We start from the raw sequence: 26,724 nt of genomic DNA on the forward strand, positions 1-26,724 counted from the left end.
CTGCCCATGTGACTGCCTTTAGTCCAAGCATCCATCAGGACCTGCCGCCCCCCCAGGACATGCACTAAGACTCCAAGGTGGCTGAGCTGACCCTGCCCCACCCCAGCCACTGTCCAGTTTAGCCTGAGCTGGCATGTTGGGGGCAGGGCTCAAGTAGGACCCCCAAGACTCTAGGGAAGATTCCAATGACGTTGGACTCCCTGAAAGAACAAATTCAAGGGCATTATGGGAAATACAACCCTAGGTGTGTCTGCACCGGGACTGGCTCCCCATATGCCACACCCACACCCAGGGGCCACTCCCCCTGCCACTGTAGGCACATGCCTGGCAGGAGGCCACCTTGCCCCAAGCACAGATCGTGTGTCCAGTTCAGTGGCTGGCATCCGCCCTCCCGCTGGGCACAGCCCAGGCAGGGGGCTCTGGACTTCAACCAGGACAACTGAGATCAGACCCCCAGCAACAGAAAGGCCTCAGGGGTGCCCACTCACCACCTGGACACGGCCAGAAGAGCCCCCAGCACCCAATGCAGGAGTCCAGAGTCCTGGCTGAGGCAGGTGTGAGAAGCACATGTGTGTATGGCACCCGCCGGGAAGATCCTGGCATCTGGGTCTGACTGTAGACCGCCAGGCCTGGGTCCAGCGCTGAGGCCGGGAAGATCCTGGCATCTGGGTCCAGCGCTGAGGCCCGCAGCTCCTCCAGCACCTCTTCTACCCTTGCCTGTGCTCACCAGACATCTACAATGGGGCTGTCTACACTGGCAGGAACCCGTCAGAGGCCTCTCCTTCCTTGGTTGCCCAGGCCCTGCCCACCCCAACCCAGGGTTTCTCAGTAGGACAATGACAGCAGAGTGGACACTGCCTCAGCATGCAGGTATCATGGGAAGACCAGCAGTGGACATTACGGGCCCTCAGGTGAGGGCCACCTGTGATGTGTGGATGAGGGCCATGCGTGACCTGTGCCCTAAGGATACAGAAGCTGAGTAGGAGCTGGTTGCCATGGGGTGCCAGGCCTGGGCAAAGCCATGTGGCCTGTCCCTCACACGTGCACATGCACAGAGGTGGTTCTGATTCTCACTCGGAGCATCAGCAGCTCCTTCTGGACCTCTGGGACTTCAGGGGAAGGTGACTATGTGATGGCCACAGCAGGTGGCCATAAGCCCCCCACCAAACGGGGTCTGCACATCCAGGCCGCAAGAAGCAGGTGCTCACAGCAAAGTGCAGGGTGGGCAGCTGGGTGGCTACGAACTGAGCCAGGCTGCCCAGAGGGTGAGTCGGAAACCTGAGTCCATGGCTGGGGTGGACAGTGAGTGGTCAGTTCGTGCATGGTCAGTTCCTGTGCAGTCAGCTCGTGCATGGTTAGCTCACTGGTCAGTTCTTGTGCAACCAGCTTGTGCGTGGTCAGTTCTTGTGCAGTCAGCTTGTGCGTGGTCACCTCATGAATGGCCAGTTTATGTGTAGTCAGCTCATGAACGGTCAGTTCTTGTGCAATCAGCTCGTAGGCGGTCAGCTAGTGTGTGCGGTCAGCTTGTGAGCAGACCTCTGCTGGTTCCTCAGTCCTCGTGGCCCCCTTTGATGGGTCAGCCACAGCGGGGGCAGGTGTTCTGGGTGGCACAAACATAAAGGGCAGGGTATCGGCCGGCTATGAGCAGACTGGACTGGGCTTGACCAACTGGGAGCTGGGCAGGGGCATTTTCCAGTGAGGGCTGTACTCCCAGTCCCAGCGAGCTCCTGTGAGGGCCCCAGGACCATCTGCTGGGGGTAGGGGATCGAACCCAGGAAACCAACCCTTCTATACCTGCTGGGGTCCCTGACTGCAGGTGGACCTGACTCCGGCCTGGAGCTCAGTTCAACCTGGCAAGCCCGAAGTCTTTCTGGGTCAGCCACATGCCCCGGGGACAGCAAGCGGCAGTGTGGAGTTCCCAGCTGCTGCCCACTGACCCCAGCCCCTCACACCTACCTGAGCAGGTATCTGAGGCGCTGGGGGAGATGTCCTGGAGGAGACCTATTCACACCTCCCATCCAGATCTCCTTGCCCTGCATAGGGCGTTCAGAACCAGCTCTGAAAGGGAGGTGTGGGCGACTATGAGCTGGGCGCCCCACTGCCTACTGCATGGTCTGAACAGGGAGGGGAGGCGATGCAGGCGTTTTAGAGCGCCAATTAGAGCTATTCTGTGCATGTGCAGAACGGCCTGCCAGTCTGGATAACTGCTCCCGGATCTGCCGCTTCTTACGGTCCGCAATTTCCTGCCCTATTGTCAGGTGGCCTGCTCAGATGCTGCCTTTCCATCCTGCAGCTGCAGGCGCCACCCATCCCCACTGGGGCAGCAGGCGCCACCCATCCCCACTGGAGCAGCAGGCGCCACCCATCCCCACTGGGGCAGCAGGCGCCACCCATCCCCACTGGGGCAGCAGGCGCCACCCATCCCCACTGGGGCAGCAGGCGCCACCCATCCCCACTGGGGCAGCAGGCGCCACCCATCCCCACTGGGGCAGCAGGCGCCACCCATCCCCACTGGGGCAGCAGCCTCCTCAGGCTGGGGGGCGCTAACTGTGTAGGCTGCTGCAAGGGCCACAAGGGAGGTGCGCATGTGACCAACTGAAGAGGGTCCTCTGTCCTGCCTGCGGACAGGTACACAGACCTGGCGTCACCAAGGATGGGCCAGGACGAGGGAGGGCTGGCTCTGTGTTTGCGAGCAGCTATTCAGGACACTCAACCCTATTGGTGGCCCCTCGTCCCTGCCCCTTTCTTCGCCAGGAGCAGGCATCAGAACCTGGCACCAGATGGGGGAGGTGCCTGCAGACTGGTTGCTTAGTCAGCACTGCTGCGTACCAGGGTACAAGGCTGCAGGAGAGCACAAAACGCAGTGGATTCCACCGTTGATCTCACGCCTCTGGTGGGAAGGACTGAGCAGCCTGACCTGCTTCTTTGTGGGGGAATGTTGCCAGGACTCCATGACCCAGTGGGGAGACATGCCATTGTGTCCTGGCCCCTGCACCCTGCACCAGGGGCCTGGCCCCAGCAGCCCACTGAGGAATCACCTGGAAGGCTCAGGAGGAGAAGGTGCTGGGGTGTGTGTGTGTGTGTGGTTCCCAGGGGCTAAAGCTGGCCCAGGGAAACGGAGCAGGGGCAACTCCGTGATTGCAGCACTCAGGCTTCCTCTTCTGGGCGGATGGGAAATTTGTCACTCTGCCTCATAAACAAATAAACCATTAAAAACAGTTCATGTCCTGATGCCCCCAAGGCAACCAAGTCACGAGCGCACCTAGTCCCGAGGGGTGGGCCTGGAGGGAAGCCTCCGATGTGTCTTCAGGGCACAGACCTAGAGGGCACGAAGCACATGGGGCTGCCCTGGGTGGCCACAACTGGTTCATGCCAGCCTCAAGGGACCCAACTGTGGCAACAGAAACCCTGACCACACAATGGCCCCGCCTGTGGTGAGGGATCATGTGGGCACCAGCTGGTCAGTCACTCCCTCAGCAAATCCAAGAAGCAAGGATGTGGCTGGGCCCCAGCTGCCCTGTTTTGGGTCTATGTCCCATTTCTGTTGGCACAGAAGTGGGGGGCAGGGTGGTGTGCAGGGGGCCGCACACACCCTCTGCCTGGGCACGTGCTCTCTGGAACAGAACCAGTGAGGCCTGAGGGTCTGGTGTCAATGCCCTCTGAACAGCCACCCAGGGACAAGTTGGAGCCCCGGAGCAGAGGACAGCACACGGGAGCCCGGGCACAGCTCTACCCCTGCACAACTCCAGCTGCAGCTCCCCAAAGGAGTGGTGGTGGGTATTCCTGGGTGCAACCCACATACAGGCAGCGCAGTGCGTGACTCCGCTGGGCTACGCTCTGGCCACCAGGCCGAGTGCCCGCCGCCAGGCCACGGAAGGAGCTGACCGCAGCCACCGGAGCCCCGCCCAGCCCTTCTCTCACAGGAGTGCTCAAATGGCTGTGGCTGGCTTCGTTCCTTTCTCTAATCTCTCCTCCCTGTCTTCTCACGTAGCGGTTATACTACCAAACTACAACTCAGCAAATCTCTTCACTCTAACACGGTGGACTTCAAAACACTCAAGGAAGGAGCTGGTGCTGTGGGAGCAAGCTAAGCCTCTTCTTAGAGTGCTGGCATCTCATGTAGGTGCCAGCTCATGTCCCATCCAGCTCCCTGCCTGTGACCTGGGAAAGCAGTCGAGGACAGCCCAAAGCCTTGGGACCTTGCACCCGTGTGGGAGACCTGAAAGAAGCTCCTGGCTCCTGGCCTCAGGTCGGGTCGGCTCAGCTCCAGCTGTTGGCGGCCACTTGGGGAGTGAACCAGCAGATGGAAGACCTTTCCCTTTCTTTTTCTCTGTAAATCTGCCTTTCAAATAAAACTAAAACCTTTACTTAAAAAAAAAAAACAAAAAACAGTTCTTACAAAGTAGAATTAAAAGAAGCTTATTTCGGTGCAAAAAATTCTGAGAACCACCAAGATTTTTTCTAACAGTTTCCACAAACTCATGAGGCATCTGAGCTGAACCAGCGTTGAGTGAGCAAAGACCAGCAGGTGTGATGCAAGCGGCTTTATTTCCTCATGTCTGCACGGGGCCTGGGGAGCGGCCACAGGTTCTGGGCGGTTCCTCCAGCATAGCCCTGGACCGCTGCTCTTGTCCTGGGGCTGCGAGGCAGGCTGACCGAAGCTCCTTCCTCCTGGCGGTGCAGCTTGAGTGGCGGGCAGCCGCTCACTTGAGCCAGATCCACTTGTCACCTACGTCGGCATTGTACCCAGGGCTGTACTTGCGGCCTGGCAGCTGCAGGAGGAAGCCGTGACACGTGAGTTAGCACAACCATATGCCGGCAGGTCCCTGGTGTACAGCAAGGACTCTTCCCTCCGCGCGTGGGGAGTGGCAGAGGCAAGGACACCTGGGAACCTCCTGAGAGGCAGGGCTGGGCCCACAGGCCTGCTCTGCGAGCCCTGTACCGTGCGTGGCGGCAGAACATGCACAGCTCGTGGGCCAACTGTCATCAGAGAGGAAACAGAGCAAGCCACAAAGAAAATAGAATAGAATTATGGAAAATAAGGTGAGGGGGTGCCGGTGGTATGGTACAGTAGGTAAAGCCACCACCTGCAATGCTGGCATCCAATACGGGCACGAGTTTGAGTCCCAGCTGCTCCACTTTCCACCCAACTAACAGCTTGGGAAAGCTGTGGAGGACAGCCTAAGGGCTTGCGCCACTGCACCCATTTGGGAAGCCCGGAGGAAGGTGGCTACTGTGGAGTAAATCAGTGGATGAAGATTCTTCTGTCTCTTTCCTCTCTGTAACTTTCTTTCAAATAAGATATAATAAACCTCTTCAAAATCCCAATCCATCAGAAGCAAGGAAGACGGCGGGAATGTTAATGCAAGCCTTGCAGGCCTCAGGCGGGAGCTGCCCTGGGCCGGGGTCCCTGCAGCCAACAGCAGATGCCTTGTGCCGACGGACTTCTAGGTGCCAGCAGTATGGAAGGCAGCCTGCCCCGTCCTGCCCTCTCTGCCCCACACAGCCAACAGGGCCACAGGCAAGAGAATGCTGCTTGGCAGTGGGAGCAAATGCCCACCCACCTCACTCAGGAAGCCCACAGGGTTTCCTGCACACGCCTGACCCTGTGGCAAGACCTGACTCCCACAGATCTCCAGGCAGTTCTCCCCCAAACAACACAGCCACGTGGTGCCTGGCGCACGGTGCTGCCTCTCCACGAGCTACCCAGGTCAGTGGGTGTCCCTCCCCAGAAACCCTGGCCTGTGTGCACAGTCCACACAGCCCATCAGCGCCCTCCAGTGACCGACAGGAGTCACTGCGTAGGTAGGTGGGCCAGCTAAGGGCGCTGGGTTCACCAGAGCTGGACACCCTCAGATGTGCTGTTGCTCTGCCCCTCCTGACTGGCCAAATCTAGGACGGACCCTCAGGAAGGGGCTGCCTGAAGCCCCTCTCTGGCTGCTGCGGCAGGCAGGTGGACAGTCTCCTCTCCAGGCAGGAGGCGTGGGCTTGACCCCAGCAACCACGGTGTGCAGCACAGGTCAGCCTGGCGTGGCCTTGAGCAGGGCTCTGTCACCCCATTCCTGCAGAGCAGCGTGAAGCAGAGATGGGGCCAGCTTTCCTGGGTCCCCGTCGGCATGACGGACTCTCATCTTTCCTGTGCGCTTCTGCAGATGCCTACTCCCATACTGTCCCCGGGGCATGTCCGCGTGCTCAGTGCCACACGGGCCACGCACAGCTTCTCTCAGCTCAAGTCCCTGGAGGATGCCCCTCACAGTGCCCCGGGGGCAGGAAATGGGCTGTTACAGCTATGACTGCCTTCACTCCTGATGCTCCGAGGGGCCTGAACCTACTGCCCAGTGGGCGAGGTGTGGAGATTCCAACCGCCAGCTCCTTTCTTCTATTATTAAATATAAACGCTAATGAATCCACTTAGAATTTCTCATTCCTTTTAAAGACAAGCACTGTAGAAATTATTATAGTCATTTCTTCATATACAGTTTCCCTAAATTTTCATTACTGTGTAGATAAATCAAATGTAATAAAACTGAAAAGCTCTCCACCTAGTCGGTCAATGTCTGGTGCGGCAGCAAGGCAGCCTGCCCCGCCCCCTCCCCGGGATGGCCTGGGTGTACCCCTCAACTGGCACTCAGCCTCTCACACCCCGAGCCACAGGCTCCTGGCCTCCCTGGCCTCCCGCCTCACTCAGCCTCTCACACCCCGAGCCACAGGCTCCTGGCCTCCCTGGCCTCCCGCCTCACTCAGCCTCTCACACCCCGAGCCACAGGCTCCTGGCCTCGGCCGGGCCCTGCCATCTGTGGAGTGAACCAGCAGATGTGAGAATCCCTCTCCTGTCTTTCCCTGGTTCTCTTTCAAATAAATCAATGCTTTTTTTTAAAAAAAATGACAACGTGATGGTGAAAAAAAAACCCAAAACATGAGATAGTAAAGAAGTAAAACTAGCAGGAGACAAAACTCAAGTTCCTATTGTCCTGGCAACGGCCTTGGTGTGAGCGCAGCAGAAAAGGGAACCGAGTCAGCCTGACCCGCACAGGTGTGGGAGGCCCCCGGCAGCGGCAGCATCTCCCGCTTCTGGTGTCCACCTGGGCACAGAGTGACAGCCCTAGCAGCATGGCCGCTCTGGGTGGGAGAACGCATTTCCAGGGCGCCCGAGCGCCAGCCCTGGTGAAGAAGCAGCCACATACCTGCTGAGGGGCTGGCTATGCAGTGGAGATCTGCTGTGTGAGGCTGGGCCTGGACGGGCAGAAGGCCTGCTCAAGGAATGAAGCCTCAACCCCCATGGCCAGTGGGGCGCGAGGCATGGGCTGGCCACGGTCAATGCCCGTCCTCTCACCGCCCATGTCCCCTCTGCACACCGGCTGTGAGGTCTCTGAGTCGAGCCCAGGGCTGCCTGGACTCCACCCCCCATGGATGCCATGGTCCAGCTCCTCATGACCTGGAGGCCTCTCTGACACCCACCCTGTCCCCTCCCACATGCTAACCAAAGGCAGGCAGCCACTCCCGACCCCTGAAGTCTCGCGGGTGCACGGGTCACCGCCCTGAGCATGCTCAGCTGCCTGCCCACCTGGGCTCCTGGGCCCCGCACGGGCGTCCTTGCTTACCTCGCCCACTGACTGGCTCAGGGTGGACCCACTCAGATGGGGACACTTCCACCCGTCACACCAGGGCAGCTGTACTTCTCCCGGCGACGGCGCACGCTAGCCGTGCCTGCTGGGGGTGGCTCCCGGAGACTGCTATGCTGACCCAGGCTGAGGCGGCAGAGGGCAAGCCTCCAGGAAGACCACAGATAGGTCTGTTTTCCCACAGGCCCTGCACAGACTCTGCTCACCCAAAAACTTGTGCACCCACCAAGCATGCAGCTTCCACAGCAAGGAGTCTGGTGATCTGGTGAAGCAGAGTGGGGGCATACCCAGGGAGAAGGGAAGGAGACAGGGAGAGACATACAGACGTGCACGCCCCAGGCAGCTCCTTCACCACCCCAGGAAACCAGGCCAGCCCAGGCCCCCCAGACGTGCAAGCTCACTTGTCAGCTTCTTCCCCGGGAGCCCACCGCTCTCCAATCCCACTCCGTCACTGCCTGCGCCTGCACCTGCCCGGCCACGCCCCTTCTCACAGTCCTACGCTAGCAGCCTGGCACCCACCGCCTAGTGAGGAACCATCACCAGGCCCTCCACCCGCACCTTCCCTGGCCTGGACCCTCCATAGCAACATGTACAGCATGCAGTAACATAGCCACTTGCCAACAGAGGCTTTTGGGGGACAGCAGGGGACCCACCTCAGTCACAGCCCGGTCTCCCCACCAGAACACTGCGCCCAGCCACTCGGTCAAGCTGAGTGCCCCTACTGCAACCCCCAGACCCGGCCACCTGAGCACACTCATGCCCTGCCCGTGAGTCTGGGCAAGTGGGGCTCTTCCTCCTGCCCTCCCACACATGCCCACTGCTGCCCGTCCTCTGCTTCAGGAGGGACCCAGAGTCACCTGCTCTGCTGTCAGTTCCCCCAGCTGGCATGAGCTCCCAGGGGGCAGACGGCCTCAAAATGCACCTGGCACAGCTCCCCACTGCCTGGGGGGCCACCTGTGTCTGACTAGCTCCTGATACAATCTGACCATGTCCAGAGGCAAATTCTGGGCTTAGTTCCTTTCCCGTTGGTGCCTGATGACTTCTCATGCCAGGCCACGTTCACACAAACAGTGAGCAAAACAAAACAGGGTCAGAACCGCACCGTCTGCACGTTAGCTCGGACAACTACACCAACACAGACCCTGCTTCTTCCAGCAGAGCCGCCCACACGGGGTGCTGGACAACTTTTTAAAAAATAAAGATCTGAAATGTAGTTAAAGTGAAAGATGTTTCACCCCAAATAGCAGCAACAACCAGGGCTGCAGCCAGGAACCAGGAGCTCCATCCGGGTCTCCCACACAGCTGGCAGGGCCCGGGCACACGGGCCATCGCTGTCAGGCAGCACTCCTCTGAGACGCTGGCAGCACGGGAGGTGACTCACCTGCAGTACAGTGCCAGCCCTGGAGAAACACGCCTCTGCCGGCAGCCACGCCCAGCCCACTGAAGCCAGGGCGCGGCCCGGGCAGGCTCGGGAGGAAGGGCTCAGCCTGCCCTGCCCACAGAAGCACAGACAGGAGTCAGCTGTCCTGTCCCAAGGGACCTGCCCTGAGCAGCTACAGAGCTTCTGGGAGGTCTGACAGAGGCCCCACAGTGCCATCCCAGGACATTGTGAGCACGGCACAGAGCCTCTTCCAGCCAGAGACAATTCTGGGAGCGAAGCGACATGACATCACTTTGCTGAAGTCCACTGTGTCATGTCCAACAAGCAGCGCCCCAGGGGACCACACGAGCACCCCACGTGGGAGTGATGGGGAAGAACAGCAAGGCCCCCCCGATGGCCACGCAGACGGGTCTCACCTCTTTGAACTCCTGGAAGAGGCGGTCGCTCTGGTGCGCTCCAATGGTGATCTCAGGGAGGTACATGGGGATGGAGGTGTAGTTCAGCACCCGCAGCTTGTCCTGAACCCTAAGAGAGGAGACACACCCAGACAGGACGGTCAGATGGCGGGGGTCGAGTCAGATGAGCACATCAAACCTCCGCACGTCACACGGAGGCCGCCGTCCACGGGCAGGCTGCCCCAGGAGCGGCCTTCCCTCCTGTACCCAGACACGGTGGGAAGGCCACCTGTGCCTCACACTTGGAAGCAGCGATGAGACGCCGTGAGCAAACGCTCCAGCCCAGAACCAGGCTCACCTGGCGCCCCCCAGGAATACCCATACAAGGCCTAACTGACTCCTGAGGGGACGAGCAAGGATGGCCCATGCCTCTCAGACACAGCTGTCCTGGCTGCTGCCCCCAGGCTGTGGCCATCAGCAGACAAGCTGACAAGGGCATCACGCACTCCAGAGATCAGACACGCCACTGGCTAACGGCGCTGCGGTGAACACCGACTCCATCCAGACATGCAGCGTCATCTCATCCATCAAATGCTCAAGGTGTGCACGGTATCACACTGTGCTGACAGTTTCTCTGACCAGAATCAGTATTCTTGAAGATGAAAAGCATGTCCTAAGGAGTCCAAAGAGCAAACAGTGACTGAGTGGCCTGGGGGCTCTAGAGGGCTCTTGTTTGTCAGGGGCAGGAGGGCGCCCCGAATGGGTTCCTGGCTGCAGGGCCTGGACAGGCGGGCACCCCGAGCGGGCTCCTGGCCGCAGGGCCCAGGCAGAAGGGGCAGCCCTCACAATTCCTGCAGGAAAGCAGAACACCATGGGCTGCGGGATGCCCACGGTGGCAGACAAGCACGTCTTCAGAGTCCGGCCAAGCCCTACCCTGCCCACACGGCTGGCCACCCGTGACCCCCATACGGCATGGACGGCTACGTACGCGCTCTGCTGAGTGCCTCCACGCAGGTTTCTGCAGGTCAGGCAGGTGCCCACCATGCACTACAGCACAACAAGCCAAGCCCCCACCTGCGGTGCCAGCATCCCACATGGGCACCAGCTCCAGTCCTGGCTATTGCACTTCGGATCCAGCTCCCTGCTGATACACCTGAGAGGCAGTAGAGGCCCCAGGCCTGAGCTCCGGTACCCAGAGACCCAGAAGCAGCTCTGGAGCAGCCCAGTTCTGGCTGGCCACTCGGGGAGGGAATCAGCAGACTTGTCTCTCCCACTGTGACTCTGCCTTTGAAATAAAAATTAAAAAATCCCCACTTTGCACCCGCTGGGATCCCCTATGGGCGCTTGTTCTGTTCCAACTGCTCCATTTCCCATCCAGCTCCCTGCTTGTGACCTGGGAAAGCAGTCAAGGGTGGCCCAAAGCCTTGGGACCCTGCACCCACGTGGGAGACCCAGAAGAGGCTCCTGGCTCTGGACTGGCTCAGCTCCGGCCAATGTGGCCGCCTGGGGAATGAACCAGTAGACAGAAGATCATCCTCTCTGTATCTTCTCCTGTCTGTAAACCTGACTTTCTAATTAAAAAAAAAAATCTTTAAAAAATACTTAACGTCGCTGCAGCCTCCTTCCAGGAGGACAGGGGCTCAGGCCCAACTGCACACGCCTGCCCTCTCCCAGACGCAGTCAGCACAGGCAGTGTGGGTGTGCACTGTGTAGGCAGGCGTGTACAAGTAATGAGTGTACACGTGTGTGAATGTGTACCAGTGTGCAGATGCATCAATACGTACATGTGTACACACACAGGGGTGTGAGAGTACATGAGTGAGCGTGTGTGTATACATGTAGGAGTATAATTGTGTGTGTGTGAGCATGTATCTGTACCTGTCTGTGAGCGTGTGAGTGTGGAGTGTATATACATGTAGGAGGGCATATATATGTGTGTGTGAGCGTGTATGTGTACTTATGTGTATGTCAGTGTGGAGTGTGTATACATGTAGGAGTGTGTGTGTGTACCTGTGTCAGTGTGGAGTGTGTACACACGTAGGAGTGTATGTGTGTGTGTATGTGTACCTGTGTGTGTGTCAGTGTGGAGTGTGTACACATGTAGGAGTGTATATGTGTGTATGTGTACCTGTGTGTGTGTCAGTGTGGAGTGTGTACACATGTAGGAGTGTATGTGTGTGTGTACCTGTGTCAGTGTGGAGTGTGTACACATGTAGGAGTGTATGTGTGTGTATGTGTACCTGTGTGTGTCAGTGTGGAGTGTGTACACATGTAGGAGTGTATGTGTGTATGTGTACCTGTGTGTGTGTCAGTGTGGAGTGTGTACACATGTAGGAGTGTATGTGTGTGTGTATGTGTACCTGTGTGTGTGTCAGTGTGGAGTGTATACATGCAGGACTGTGTATGTGAGTGCACATGTACGTGTACACGAGCGTATGTGACCCTGAGAGCTCCTACACGCGTGAGTGTGTAGTGTCTCCTGATAAGATGAAAGGCCTCTACCTGGGATCAGCCAAACCAAGAGCACTTCTACAGTGAGCTCCCAGGGTCGCACACACACAAGCATCACCAACAGCACAGTGGACGCCGGCTTGCTTTTCTTCAGAATTTACATGTGGGGAACCTCTATTCTGCCAAGGGTTACTTGGATCCCACATTATTCATGGGCCATACTCAACCATCAACTTAAACATCAGCTGCTCATTGATTTTTTTTTTTTTTAAAGATTTTATCATTACTGGAAAGCCGGATATACACAGAGGACGATCTTCCGTCCGATGTTTCACTCCCCAAGTGAGCCGCAACGGGCCGGTGCGTGCCAATCCGATGCCGGGAACCAGGAACCTCTTCCGGGTCTCCCATGCGGGTGCAGGGTCCCAAAGCCCTGGACCGTCCTCGACTGCTTTCCCAGGCCACATGCAGGGAGCTGGATGGGAAGTGGAGCTGCCGGGATTAGAACCAGCGCCCATATGGGATCCCGGGGTGTTCAAGGCGAGGACTTTAGCCGCTAGGCCACGCCGCCGGGTCCTGCTCATTGATTTTTGAGTCCCACCTGTAAGTTGCTTTGGTGGGGCCAGACCAAATCATATTGTAGGTCTCTTCATGGCCCCGGGCTGGATGTGCCCCACCCCTGTTGTAGTTGAAAAAGCCCAAGAAAATGCTGGAAAATCAAGAACTTAATGGCCTGGGGTGGGTGGGGGGCTGCTGCATGCTAGAGCTACGGAGAAACAGCGCCATCTATGCTTAATTTAGCGGCACTACATCTCATACAGGGTGGCAGTGACACCTTTACCTGCTGGGTCATCCTTGGAATGCCTGCGACAGCTGGGCCACAGCTGGGCCGAGCAGTCAGGGGCTCCCAGGTGGACGGCAGGGGCCCAGGCTGCCTCCCAGGCTGTGCCTTAACAGGAGCTGGGCTGGACCAGAGTGAGACTCCAGCCCAGGCACCCACCAGGGCATACCAAGGGTCTTCACTGCGAGGCTGGGAGCCCACCCAGGTTGCTTGGAATGCAAGCATTCTACAACTGCCTAAACGGTGATTAAACAGTCCTTAACGTTCATGACCACATGCTTACAGCTCGACTGTTCAGAGCACAGCGCCAGGAAACTAGAATAAACTCATACATTCCAGAGTGGAGGAAAAGAAGGCGCAGAGACACCAGTGAGAAGGCTTCCTGCCCCACACCACTGGCAGACTCACAGCTGCTGTGCCGCTGGCCTGTCCCAGGAAGTGAGCTGGACCCCACCACACACACACACACACACACACACACACACACACACACACACACACACATATAGCATAGAAAAGGAGAATGGGAGGTCCTGCACTCTGCTCCCCAGTGGAAACAGCATGAAACCTCCTCAGGGAATACCCCCAGGCCACTCTGCCTCTCCTGGAACCGTGAGGCTGCACTAAACCCATGCCCACAGTGGCCCGGCCGTCTCCCCCCCAACCCCCAGTCCAGGCTCAGAATGGCAGAGCGAAAGTACACAAAGGTTTGGGCTGAAAGTTTAAAAGGAGTTTTGAAACAAAGAAGGACTTCCAGACTAACAGCTCACAGCAAAGGGGACCCAGCAAGGCAGGGTGCTGATCCTCAGAGCAAAGGGGACCCAGCAAGGCAGGGTGCTGATGCTCAGAGCAAAGGGGACTCAGCAAGGCAGGGTGCTGATCCTCAGAGCAAAGGGGACCCAGCAAGGCAGGGTGCTGATGCTCAGAGCAAAGGGGACTCAGCAAGGCAGGGTGCTGATCCTCAGAGCAAAGGGGACCCAGCAAGGCAGGGTGCTGATGCTCAGTCTATAGAGAGGAGTGGACCCAGCAAGGCTGTTGGGGACGGAAGGAGATCCAGGAACGTCCTGCCCTCAGACACCTGCATGGGGGCACCACAGACACCTGCATGGGGGCACCACAGTCAGCTGGAGGGGCCACTTGTCCAAGAACACAGCACGGTCCCTCAGGCGTGTGTTGCAGAATGAAAAACCTATACAACTCTATGGAGAAACAAACACATTCAATGGTGGCACTGGAGGCGTGACCCTTAACCACCAGAAACAGAACCCTTGGGCACAATCAGCCACAATGAGAGCCCAGGACACGATCTGTCGGCCCCACCCGACCCGCCGTCCCAGCAGCAGAGTCCACGTACTAAGCTCCACGGAATATCCATCACCACAGAGCACTCCTGGCCAGGAAGTGGCAATGAGCCATCCCGAGCTTTCCTGCAAGCAGGCCCTCAGAGTATAGCGGAGTTCAGCACTAAGCCACAACAGAAACTGCTGAGAAACTCCCACATGGAGGTCGTTCAATGCCCGTCAAAGGTCTCTTCAGTCAAAACTATTTCCAACTAAATGAAAATGAACGTAGAACTTTGTAGGAGCAGTGTGGCGCAGGGGCAAGACACCCCTTTGCCCACCCCCGCCCTGGCCCCCTGCCACCGTCCCCTGCCCCGGTCTTGGCTCCCTTTCCCCTCCCATGGCCCAGCTCCCTGCCCCAGCCCCCAGCGTCAGCTCCACCTACTCTCCCACTCCCCGCACACACATCTGGGAGACAGCAGGCAATGGCTCAAGGTCCTGGCCCCCTGTGCCCTGCAGGGCAGACCTGGATGGCACTGTCAGCTCTGGCTTCAAGACAGCTCAACCCCAGCTGCCGGAACAACCTGGGGAATGAACCAGCATACGGGAGATCTCTGTCTGCCTCTATCTTTCAGATTTTCAAATAATATAAAAATAAACATGACTTGGGCCCGGCGGCATGGCCTAGCGGCTAAAGTCCTCGCCTTGAACGCCCCGGGATCTCATATGGGAACTGGTACTAATCCCGGCAGCTCCACTTCCCATCCAGCTCCCTGCTTGTGGCCTGGGAAAGCAGACGAGGACGGCCCAAAGTTTTGGGACCCTGCACCCGCATGGGAGACCTGGAAGAGGTTCCAGGTTCCCAGCTTCGGATTGACTCAGTTCTGGCCATTGTGCTCACTTGGGGAGTGAATCACTGGATGGAAGATCTTCCTCTCTGTCTCTTCTCCTCTCTGTATATCTGACGTTGTAATAAAATAAATAAATCTTCAAAACAAAAAACATGACTTAACAATATGTATTTTTAAAAACTAATTTCTAAATTTATTTGCTCTTCAAAATGTGTGGAACCCAAGGAAGTAACTCCTGGTGTGAGATGGCCCTGAATAACACACAGCAGGAGAGAGCCAAGATGGCGGGACAGGGTGAGGACACCCTTAAACAGACAATCAGCCAATGTGAGGCAGAGGGCACATTCTAGGAAACAGGAGAGGACACAGAGGGGCACCCGGACACTGACAGGAAACAGGAGAGGACACAGAGGGGCACCTGGACACTGACAGGAAACAGGAGAGGACACAGAGGGGCACCCGGACACTGACAGGAAACAGGAGAGGACACAGAGGGGCACCCGGACACTGACAGGAAACAGGAGAGGACACAGAGGGGCACCCGGACACTGACAGGAAACAGGAGAGGACACAGAGGGGCACCCGGACACTGACAGGAAACAGGAGAGGACACAGAGGGGCACCCGGACACTGACAGGAAACAGGAGAGGACACAGAGGGGCACCCGGACACTGACAGGAAACAGGAGAGGACACAGAGGGGCACCCGGACACTGAGAGGAAACAGGAGAGGACAGAGAGGCCCCTGGCCGCTGACAGGAAAGCAGCAGACACACAGTGTGGTGTTGCAGTGACCGATACTAAGCGGCATTCAGCAAGCAGAGATCTGAATTGCACCGCATCAAGGTTGCACCCGAGACAGGTCCAGGCAGCCCTCGGACCTGACTGCCGGCAGATCAAGAACTCCAGTAGTGGCACATCAACGCTATTTTGTACAGTATGCAAAAACTTTAAGACTGAAGGGACAATAGTGAGCTGCACATGCACTGAGCTGGGAGCAAACTCACTGAGCTCAGTCCCACAGGGAAAATAATACCGACTTTGGCATTGTACAGGTCAAAAAAGGTCCAGGTGGCCCCCAGACCTAACGGCCAACGGTCAAGGACCAACAACCTAGCTATACAGGACACCTGCTGTCTCCCTAATCCTGGGACCTGCTCCAACCGGAAGAGGGAGAAAGCTTGTACAGACAACGGTGCAGCCTCAGCACAGGATCACAGGAGGTGAGAGTGGCGAGCCAGGAGCTGGGCTCACATACGACCCCAGACATGGAACTTGCTGAAGCGAGTGCCACAATTGGCTGCAAAGAGCCGTTCACCAACCACAGTAAGTAAAACTGAACTGTAGACCTGTGGGTGACATAGCTTCGAAACCTGCCCCAAGGAGAAAAATCTGATAACCAGAAGTACAATGACCAACAGCAAAAGAGACAAAGGCACAAGGAATATTACTGAAGACTCCCATGCAAAGCAGCAAAAGCCTTTGCCAACCTCAGAGTTAACTGAGGAAGACATGAGAAAATGGGGATATAGAATTCAAAAACTTGGGTTTTTTTAATCTTTAAGATTTATTTATTTTTATTGCAAAGTCAGATATGCAGAGAGGAGAGACAGAGAGGAAGATCTTCTGTCCGAAGATCTTCCGTTGCTCCCCAAGTGACTGCAACGTCTGGTGCTGCGCTGATCTGCAGCCAGGAGCCAGTGCGTTCAAGCAGAGGACTCCAGCTGCTAGGCCAACGTGCCGGGCCCCAAAAACTTGTTGTAAAGCGTCTTCTCAACGAGAATCAGGCCCAGCGCCTCAGTATTTTCAACTATTTATTTTTTTCAAAAGGCAGAGAGAAAGGGGAAGAAATGAGGGGAGCAGAGAGAGAACTCCCTGAGCCGATTCACTACCCAAGTGGGCCTGGCCGGATGGACACCAGCTGCCAGGAACTGGGGCAGGGACCCGGATGGACACCGGCTGCCAGGAACTGGGGCAGGGACCTGAGGACTTGAGCCGTCCCCTGCTGCCTCCCAGACAGCACATCAGCAAGAAGCTGGAATCAGGACCCAAGGTGGGACTAGAACCCAGGCACTCCAATCTGGGATGCAGGCCATGGCAAAGCTGGATACTGCGGAAATGCTAAGTGGGGTACCTGTACCTCAGAGGGCAGCACACCTATGCTGGTGGACTCACAGGCAGTAGTCGGCAGTGAGGGACCCCCCGAAACCCTGTCTCCTCTCCACCCTCTGACAGTGTGAGAGCCACTCGGCAGCCAGCTGGTCAGTCCCATGTGTGTCCCAGCCAGCGCACACAGCACAGGACACGCTCACGATGCCACGACACAGGACATACAGACCAAGCTGGTCTCAGCCCCCAGCTGCTGTCCCACGGAGGGCGCAGCTCGCACACTGGGCTGCTAAGGGAAGCCTGCCCACGGGTCCTCCAGATCCCAGCATGCCTGGTTCCTCTGATTCCTAGCCAGTCACGGTAAGACACCTTACTCTGCCTGTTCTCTCCCCCAGAAGAACCCTGCAGCTATGGCGCAGGCAGAGAGGAGACAGGGCAGCATGAGGGTAGACGCAGGACTTGGCATCACATTGGTGGCAGGTGCTCAGCTACATGCTCCCCTTCTTCTATCAAGACCACCGGGCGGCCTCCGGAAGACAAACTCACCGTCTGACTGCCCTGCACTCCGGTGGCTGCTGGGGCCTATCCATCAGGGGAGGCTGAGCTAAGTGCCCTCCCAGTGGGTGGAGAAGGCGGTCAGCCCTGCCCAGTCAGGGAGGAGCAGCAGCCCATGGACACACCATGTCACAGGGACACTGCCACACACCCTCAGTGATGCCCAGCCTGCAGGCCAAGGCTCCAGGGCACGGAGCAGGGCAGGGCTGGGGTCCGGCCCTGCTCACAGCTTCCCAGGCTGTGGCTGGAACGAGACATGACAGGGTCAGGCCAGGCTGGCACTTGGAACTTGGCCCGAAGAGCAGAAACCCAAACAGCTGTCCATGTGTCCTCCACTGCCTTCTGCAAAATGTCCTGAAATGCTCAGCTCTCTCTCTCTCTCTCTCTCACACACTGCTGAGCAGTCTCCAAGTGCTGCAAAAGGCACTCCCACCCCCAGGAGCCACCCGTCTGAGGGCACATCCAGCGGGCCGTGGCCAACAGCGCTTCAGAGCTGCGGTGGGCACTCAGCACACGGGAGCAGGGTGTCCCTTGGGAGAAGGCTGCTGGGCTGAGAGGACAGGAGGCTGGCAGGCCAGGGGAGGGGAGCGGGGCTGCAGGCACTCATCTACGGTGCCAGCCAAAGATCTGCGGGATGCCCTCAGGTGCGTGTCCACGTGTCTGCAACCTTGGAGCTGGGAAGGCACCACAGAATGGAGTCAGATGGCCAGAGCGCCCAGGATCCCACACTGCGATCATGGAAGGTGGGAGCAACTAGCGGAGTCCAGCACCAGGGCAGCGGCTGGCTGAGGATGGACAGAGGCCAGGCACGACAGAGGATGGCAAGGGCAGGCGATGTGGGTGACGAGGGCCGCGGCTCCCAGGAGCACCACAGCTAGCTCCCACAACCCTCCCATCCACGGCCTCCCTGGCCCCTGGCGCGGTGCTGAGGATTCACATCCTGCACCCCCAGACCACTGTCCTCCAGCCCAGGGCCACCTCTGGCCATGGCCCTTCCGACCACAAGCTGTATTCCTACTGCGTCTCCCCAGCTGGGGGGCGTATCTGACAAGTATGTGAACCTCGCTTGATCCCCGAAACCTGCAACAGGGCATGACCCACCACCTGGAATCTCACTGCTTTGACTCCGGGAGCTCAGGGTGGGCAGTGGACCCCCCCCCACCCGCTGCCCGCCCCACCCGCTGCCCTCAGACTCTGTGCTCACAGCATCCGTAGGTTGTGCAAGGTCCGGTCATTCTGGGAGGGCCACGGCCCTTTGTCACACTTGAGGTACTCGATGTCCTCCACCACCTGGGTGCAAACACAGCCAGTGTAACCAAGATGGAGGCATCAGAAACCTCAGTGAGGTGACACTTAACATGCTCTAAGTGGCCGACACCTGGCAGGAGGGATCCTGGGCCCTGAAGCTCCCCTGACCACCTCCTACAGTGGCCAGCCAAGGGCTCCCCTCGCTCAAGCTGGGTCCTGGACAGGCCTGGAGCCAGTACACAGGCCAGGTGGGGAGAGCCAGACATGGTGACCGACTTCTCGTTTCTTCCCAGGTAAACTCATTCTAGAAGGCAAGACGGAGGCATTTACTGGGGAGCCCCATAGCTGATGTCGCCCAGGGGGTGACTGTGAAACATGCTGGGCCCTAAGAGCCTCACCTTAGCTGTGAGAACCTGAGTGCCCTCAATGGCGCACACAGCAAGGCAGACCAGAGGTACCGCTGCTAACATCCTGCCCAAGCTGCAACGCTCAGACAACAGGCAGCCCAACAGTACAGGGCCGTGGGGGACAGCATCCAGGGCCACCTTCTCGCCATCCCCATGGGGGGCAACATGCGCGCATCCTAGAGGACAGCTCTGCCCTGAGGTGTGCCACACCTGTCAGGCCCTGACCCCACACTTCCTCCCAGAATGCTTAGCCTGCCTGTCACTTTGCTTTGTTTTCAGTAACTTATACTTAAATACAGGGGATTTCAAAAACTTTCTGGAAAATGGGATTAGACAATTATTTCAATGCCAAAAAGTTTCAAATCCACAGACTTGCGAAGAGTTCATGGAAAACACTATGAAATGACATAGATCGCAAAATTTCTTTTCACCAAAGTAAATTTGTATTTCCGTTTCCAAGTCTTGAGGTCCATGTTCATTTGCCTTAATGCCCACTGGGTGCCTGCCCCCAACCTGCAGGGCGGCGCTCTTCCCCCCACACCTGTCCCGGGTGTGGACTGCTCTCGTCTGTCACTCAGAGTGCACCCCAGAGTCTCTTTCCTGAGTGATTGGCCTGACCTGTCCACCTGCAGTCCCCCACAGCACCAAGTCTCCTGCCAGGGGACCCAGGGCCCCTCCTCTCCACAGCCACAGATCACAGAAACCAAATGATTAAAAAATAAAAAGAAACTTCATAGCCGGGTGTGTATAGCACATTGGTGTTTTCACGACAGTGGAATGAGGGCAGGAAAGCCCGCACACCTGCCAACCACCTGCCAACCACCTACCCACCTTTTCTGCGTCCTGTGCTTCCCGTGCATCATACTGCAAAACCTCGCATTTCTCACTGTAAGAAAAACAAGATGGCATTCAGCGCCAGCTCCTCCACGCTGCAGCAGACACACCGCCCACAGCTCCTGCTCCTGGCACCCAACCCAGGGGCCTATACTGCCTTGGGGGACTCGCCCGCCTGACTGGGGAGGACACAATGTGCCTGTGTGCCTGCAGGTCTGTCCATGCCCTCCTGCCTGACCACGCCGCCCTGAGCCTGTGGCACCCTAGCAGCCATCTAGCAATCCCGAGGGATTCAGCAGGGAGCCCAGGGACTGCAGGCTGGAGGCCAGGGGTCAGCGGCCAAGACCACACAGTCACATGCTCCAAGCACACCCACGGGGCAGCCCAGCCTGCGCCCACACCTCTCAGCCCTGGTCCACAAACAGGGTCACCACATTTGCTGCCCTTCAGTCTACTTCCCCGAGGCGGTGCTGAGGTCGGCTTGACCCCCCACAGGACTGAAAACCTGGGCCAGCCCCTCCAGACCACCTTGGAGTCTGTGTTGGTCCCTTGCCTTGCGCATGGCCACTGACAGCGCGCACTCTCGTTCACATCTCTGATGAACCCTCTGGTACTAACTGCACCATGCGACACAGCCTGGCTTTACTGCTAGCATCCAAAACACCTTAATACTCTAACGGCAGGAAGAGCATTAATGAGACAAGTGCACGCCCACCGACCCGACAACAGACTGCCTCACCTCATCTCAGGGAGGAAGGTTTTCTTGTAGGCATCCTCGATGTCCTGGAGATAGGCCGCGGTGACCTTCATCTCGTGAGGCTGGATAAGGCAGAGAGCTGACAGTCACGGGCGCCTCAGGACTCCCAGCCCGTGGCCGGAGGCTGGGGGAGGCGCCCTCGGAGTAAGTGACAGTCTGGGCTTCCTGCAGTCACAGGTACAGTGGGTGTGGTCTCTCGCCCCTTCCCTTCCCAGCCAGCCACCGTCTCCCCTTGGCTCCCCAGTGCCCTCGGCGTCACCTCATGTACAGAGATCTGAAAACCGAGACAGGAAGTATCAAGTTCCAGAATTTACCGCTTGGTAACCCAGCAACGCCAAGGGCACAGGGCCCTCACCCTGTTTGACCTTCCCCCTCCTGGAGGAGCTTCCTGTTTGCTTCCTCGGTTGCCTGCAGCCTGCCGCAGACTCTAAGGTCCCAGTGTGAGGACCCTGGCCGTGCCTGGCACCACGCGTGTCCAGCCCCCTTGTGGGAGAGAGACAGACACAGCTGGGCTTGTGTGCTGACAAAATGCCCAGAATGTCACAAAACCCAGTCGTGGAGATGCATGCAACTGTACAGCGGACCCTTCAACTCAGTGTCTCAGCATGTCAATTATTTCATCTCAGCCACTAAAAACACAAGAAGGGACTAGGCTGGAGTGCAGCTTGCTAACTCCCCGCCCTGTGGGCCAGCATCCTGTATGGCACCAGTTCATGTCCCGGCTGCCAATGGCCTGGGGAAGCAGTGGAACATGGACCTGACCCGTGGGTCCCTGCACCCATGTGGGGAGTGGAGACAGCACATCCACATCCTCTCTTCTTTCTCAACTGTGCCTTTCAAATAAAAATAAGTCTTAAAGCCACTCGCGGGGCCACACAGGGGTTCACTCACATTTCCTCTCTTCTGAATGCGACTCTGGATCTCGGGCACGGGCACGTCCACATAGATGGCCACGTGCGGGGGCACGAGCTCACACACAGTGACCTTCTTCACCTCGTTGTAGTGCTCCACACCTGGCACGCAGACGACAGCGCGTCACCTCATGCCCCCATGGGGGCTCCAACAAGAGCTCCCTTAGAGCAAGGGACAAAACCAGCATCATGAGCAAACCCCTGACAGCCACGGGACAGGCTCACAGCAACTCTCCAGCGCAGGCCCCTGCCCTGCACTGACCAAGGCAGCAGACCTAGACAGAACACACAAGTCCCTGCATTTCAGCCAACTCTGAACTAGAGACCTGCCCACTGGACACATCTAAACACACGCCATGCGGGGACCATCACCCATAACTCTCACTCTGGAGGCCACCCGCACACGGCTGCTGAGTGCGGCAGGGAATGTGAGCAACCGCACAGGATGGCAGACCACACACACCAGGCCCCGCGCAGGTCCCGGACACGGCTCGGTCAGCAACCGCACAGGACGGCGGACCACACACGCTGGGCCCCGCACAAGGCCTGGACACGGCTCAGTGCCTAGGCACTGCCCTGTAACAAGACAGCTCAGTTGACATGGACCTTGGCCCAGCACACCACGCGGGACACGACTTGCTTTCTATGTGCTGGAACTGTGGCAGGCCAGTCCCCCACCAGCTGCTGGGTACAACATTCCCGCCTCCTATCCCCTTCGTCCTATGACCCTATTCTTTGCCCATGCAATCAGCTCTCTCCACTCTAACACTGAAGTGACTTGCCAGAGGGGCACAGTCCATGCAACATGGAAGACCACCCCATCCCATCTGGCACTCCTGCTGCACCTGCCCCGCCCTCACTGCAGCGGCTCCAGAGCCCCAGCTAGCCCAGCAGCGAGATCCGCTCGGCTTTCCTAAGACAAGCAGGCACCCTCCTTGTTGACATCCAACTGTCTAGCGCTGCCCAGTCCTCAGGACATCCGCAGGCCTCTCCAAGACCCCACCTCAAGGGACTCTTCCCTCAAGACACTTCTTAGCCTCTGCCCTCCACAACTGCTCACAGGTGGCCCACCTGCGGGCCAAGTCCAAGGTCATGGCCCCAATCGTCTCCAGCAGCCTGTGTGGAGCCCAACATCCTCCCTGCATGGAACCTGCCCTTACCACAGACCCCCTCCAGATAAACCTTGTGGTCACTCCAGCCCCCTAGCCGAGCTCCCTTCCCCTGACTTACACTGCTTGCGGATGAAGCCTTGGCGGTACATGGCCTCCAGGAAGACAAAGTCACTGAATATGGAGCGCTCCAGCACCACACCCTGACCTGCAGAGGCACACAGCCCGTGAGAGCCCAGAAGACACACTGGCCCTCCACAGGTCACGCACCAGACACGCCGGCCCTCCACAGGCCACGCACCAGACACACTGGCCTTTCACAGGTCACACCCCAGACACGCTGGCCTTTCACAGGTCACACCCCAGACACGCCAGCCTTCCACAGGTCACACCCCAGACACGCTGGCCTTCCACAGGTCACACCCCAGACACGCCAGCTTTCCACAGGTAACACCCCAGACACCCTGGCCCTCCACAGGTCATGCCCCAGACACGCCAGCCTTCCACAGGTCATGCCCCAGACACGCCAGCCTTCCACAGGTCATGCCCCAGACACGCCAGCCTTCCACAGGTCATGCCCCAGACACGCCAGCCTTCCACAGGTCATGCCCCAGACACGCTGGCCTTTCACAGGTCACGCACCAGACACACCAATCCTCCACAGGTCGTGCCCACGCACGAGGGCAGTCCCCAAAGCAGCAGCAGCTCTCTAGGCCTCACAGCGACCCACACCTCGCCCCTGCATCTCCCTCCTACCTTCCAGTCTTCTGACCCATCCTTACGCCAGGCACAGCCCTGGTCCATCTGCCCCCTCTCCTGGAGGGGCCTGGGGTCCTGTGGGTCCCTTCCCCGCCAGCCCCCTCCAGATTTCCCTTCTGCTGCCAGTGGGCTCTAATAGCACACAGTATGACCCCATTCCTCCTGCTGCTGGGGCGTCTTCCTTTCCACTTCACTCTGACACACGAGTGGAGTGCCGAGCTCAGGGCGTGGACCTTCCACACCATCCCTAGTCTTACCGCGGTCTCCTCAGTGAAGTGACATCACCTCAATGTCACCACGCAGCAGAGGTGACAGGGATTGCAAGGGAAGATGGCGCCCGCCTCACAAAACCCCCGCAGTCGGCTCTGGGAGCAGCCATCTGCCAGGGCGAGCCTGTGGAGAAGGCCGAGCAGGGATGCTTGGGGGCCGCACCTGTGCTCAGCAGGTGCTCCAGGGCGTCCGCGTACTGCAGCAGGCGGCTGGCGTACAGCCAGGACTGCAGGCGGTAGCTGTTGCCATCATTACTCTTCGGGTCATCATAAAATTTCTCCAGGCTGCAGTTGCCACTGAAGTGGATGCCAAGGGGCTGCCCGTCCCCCGTGGTGCTATCCGCGTAGTGGATCCCCACTTCCGGAAAGTGCTTTAAGCCTGAGGAGAGAAATAACGGGGTGAGACAAGACGTGGGCCATCCCTCCAGGCGCAGGTAGTCGGACAAAGGCCAGCAGAGAGCCCACCTGAGCACCCTTGGACCGGGCTGCCCCCTGAAGCCCTAAGCAGCCGCTGCCCAGCTGTGCTCACTGTGCACAGGAGCCTGTGAGCCAGCAGCTGGCATGCCTGAGGCACACATGTTGGATGGACATGTGAGCTGCTGGGTCACGCCCTACTTCCTCTGGAAGCATGTTGCCCAGTGCCACAGGGGTAGCCCAGAGCTGCTGTGCCCTGTGGCATCAGCTCAAGCCACCACGAGTGCCCCCTGTAAGGCGACACTCCGGCTGGGCCGGGCCAGCCCACAGGAAAGCCTCTACGTCAATGCAGACAAAACCAGCCAGCAAAGACTGAAACAGATCGTTCAACAAACAGTTCAGAAAAGTCAGAGGTTGGTCCCATAGTTAATCCTCCGCTTACAGCGCTGGCATCCATAAGGACACTGGTTCGAACCCAGCTGCTCCATTCCCGGTCCAGCTTCTTACTTATGCCCTGGGAAAGGAGAAGACGGCTCAACTGCCATGCCTGGCTTCCAGGAGCAAGAGCGGAGGCACCTCTTGGCTCTAGCCTTGGATCACTTAGCTCTGGCCGTCGCAGCCATCTGGGGAGTAAACCGGAGGATGAAGGATCTCTCTCTCTGCTTCTATCCTCTGTAAGTCTTTATAACACCCACTTTGGGCCCAGTTTCACCGAGTCCACACTGAAGTGAGCGTACGGCACAGGGCTTGGCCCTTACCCAGCTTCCCAGCAATCTGCTTCGCAAGCTCGCCTTTCCCGGAACACAGGTTCCCGTCGACAGTGATCACTTTGCTGGATTCCGTCCACTTCTTGGATGCTCTGTCTCCCAGGAGGAACGCCAGGGGTCCATAGCGCAGGCTGCACAGGGCGCTGGTGTGCAGTGCTCCCTGCAAGACAGAGCACATGAGCCTGCCAGCCGAGGCACTGCCAGCACAGTGAACCAGCCACAAAAGCAACACTGCAGCCTGCCCCTCCTTCGCCTCACTGCAATGTCTCCCTACAACACACAGCACATACACACAGCACACACACACATCTCAGCCTCCACACACAGCACACAGCTCAGCCTCCACACACACACTCACACCCCAGATACACACAGCACACAGCTCAGCCTCCACACACACACACACACACACACACACACATCTCAGCCTCCACACACAGCTCTGCCTCCACACACACACTCACACCCCAGATACACACAGCACACAGCTCAGGCTGCACACACACACACACACACACACACACACACTCCAGATACACACAGCACACAGCTCAGCTTCCACACACACACACACGGCATAGTTAAGCAGGAGCGTTCCCCATGACACACACACACTCCCGAGGCACGGAGGACAGCGATGAGATGGCCGCAGGAGTCAACCCTGCTGCGATGGCCCGGACCCGAGGAGGGCACGACAGGGACTGGCTCGCCCACGGCAGCCCCTTCCCCACGAGCCCGACGGTGCTCGCTCGGTCTCGGGCCCGACCCGTCCCGCACAGCACAAGCTCCCCGGGCTGAGCGGACAGGCCCCCGTGCGGGGCGGTGAAGGCCAGCGAGGACGAGCGGCCCGGGCGGCTTCCCGTGCGTCGCGGCGCCGCTCGAGGGACACCGGGCTCCGCTGCCCCCGCGGTCCCAGGGCCGCCCCCCGCGCTCACCGGCCGCCCGCCGCCCGCCGCCAGGCCGCACGCCCGCCGCAGACTCAGCAGCCTCGAGCCCATGGCTGCTCGCGCGGGGAGCCAAAGGACCCGGGGCGCCTCAAGGACCCGGGGCGGGGACGCGCGACGGGGCCCTTCCTGAGCCGGCGCGTGACAAATACGTCACCGCGGGGCTGTCCCTGACAGGGCCCGTCCTTCCCTGAGCCGGCGCGGCCCGCGACGTCACCGCAGGACTGACCGCGGCGCCTGCCTGGAACTGTCAGGCGGCGAGGGGGCGGGGCGGGGCCGGGGCCGAAGCTCGGTGCGCTCCCCCGAGCTCCCGCGGGGCGCGTTCCACGCGTGGAGAGGGGCGCCGAGCCGCGGCCCCTCGGTTGTGGCTCCGTCACCGCACGCGGGCGGCCCCGCCGTCTCCGAAAGGGTGTAGGGCCTCGGAGCCGAGCCTGGCAGCAGGAGCGTTTCGCCGCGGGCACCGAGTAACCGTCCACGCTGAGCCCACCGGATGACCCTTTGAAGTGAGTGGCCCGGAAGCGGTTTTGGTCCTACGGCTGCCACTGGGCGCCCTGAGTGGGTCTCCCTGAGGTACTGGGTGTCCTGAGTGGGTCTCTGAGGTACTGGGTGTCCTGAGTGGGTCTCTGAGGTACTGGGTGTCCTGAGTGGGTCTCCCTGAGGTACTGGGTGTCCTGAGTGGGTCTCTGAGGTACTGGGCGCCGTGAGTGGGTCTCTGAGGTACTGGGCGCCCTGAGTGGGTCCCTGAGGTACTGGGTGCCCTGAGTGGGTCTCTGAGGTACCGGGCGCCCTGAGTGGGTCTCTGAGGTACTGGGCGTCCTGAG

The 26,724-nt window shown here is 58.8% G+C and overlaps 1 protein-coding gene across 1 annotated transcript; it reads right to left on the reverse strand.

Moving 5' to 3' along the window:
* Window positions 1–4,618: 4,618 nt before the first annotated feature.
* Window positions 4,619–25,152, reverse strand: NDUFA10 (NADH:ubiquinone oxidoreductase subunit A10). The gene is made up of 9 exons (XM_004597453.4): window positions 24,951–25,152; window positions 23,942–24,157; window positions 22,872–22,958; window positions 21,622–21,743; window positions 20,713–20,792; window positions 19,971–20,025; window positions 18,689–18,774; window positions 9,420–9,528; window positions 4,619–4,772 (listed from the first exon to the last, which is right to left on the reverse strand). The coding sequence occupies exons 1-9, from the start codon at window positions 25,135–25,137 to the stop codon at window positions 4,704–4,706; spliced, it is 1,011 nt and encodes a 336-aa protein (XP_004597510.3). The 5' UTR covers window positions 25,138–25,152; the 3' UTR covers window positions 4,619–4,703.
* Window positions 25,153–26,724: the final 1,572 nt, after the last annotated feature.

Source organism: Ochotona princeps, chromosome 5 (assembly GCF_030435755.1).
Source record: "Ochotona princeps isolate mOchPri1 chromosome 5, mOchPri1.hap1, whole genome shotgun sequence".
Classification (NCBI taxonomy): domain Eukaryota; kingdom Metazoa; phylum Chordata; class Mammalia; order Lagomorpha; family Ochotonidae; genus Ochotona; species Ochotona princeps.

What these genes read in the sequence shown, in the direction of transcription:
- NDUFA10 (XM_004597453.4), bottom strand. Translation starts at nt 25,137, where the DNA reads ATGTGCTCTGTCTTGCAGGGAGCACTGCACACCAGCGCCCTGTGCAGC. An exon ending in TTGCACAACCTACGGATGCT is followed by an intron (nt 9,529 to 18,688) that starts GTGAGCACAGAG and finishes CTCCTCTCTTAG; the next exon opens with GGTTCAGGACAAGCTGCGGG. An exon ending in TCTTCCAGGAGTTCAAAGAG is followed by an intron (nt 4,773 to 9,419) that starts GTGAGACCCGTC and finishes TTCCTCCTGCAG; the next exon opens with CTGCCAGGCCGCAAGTACAG.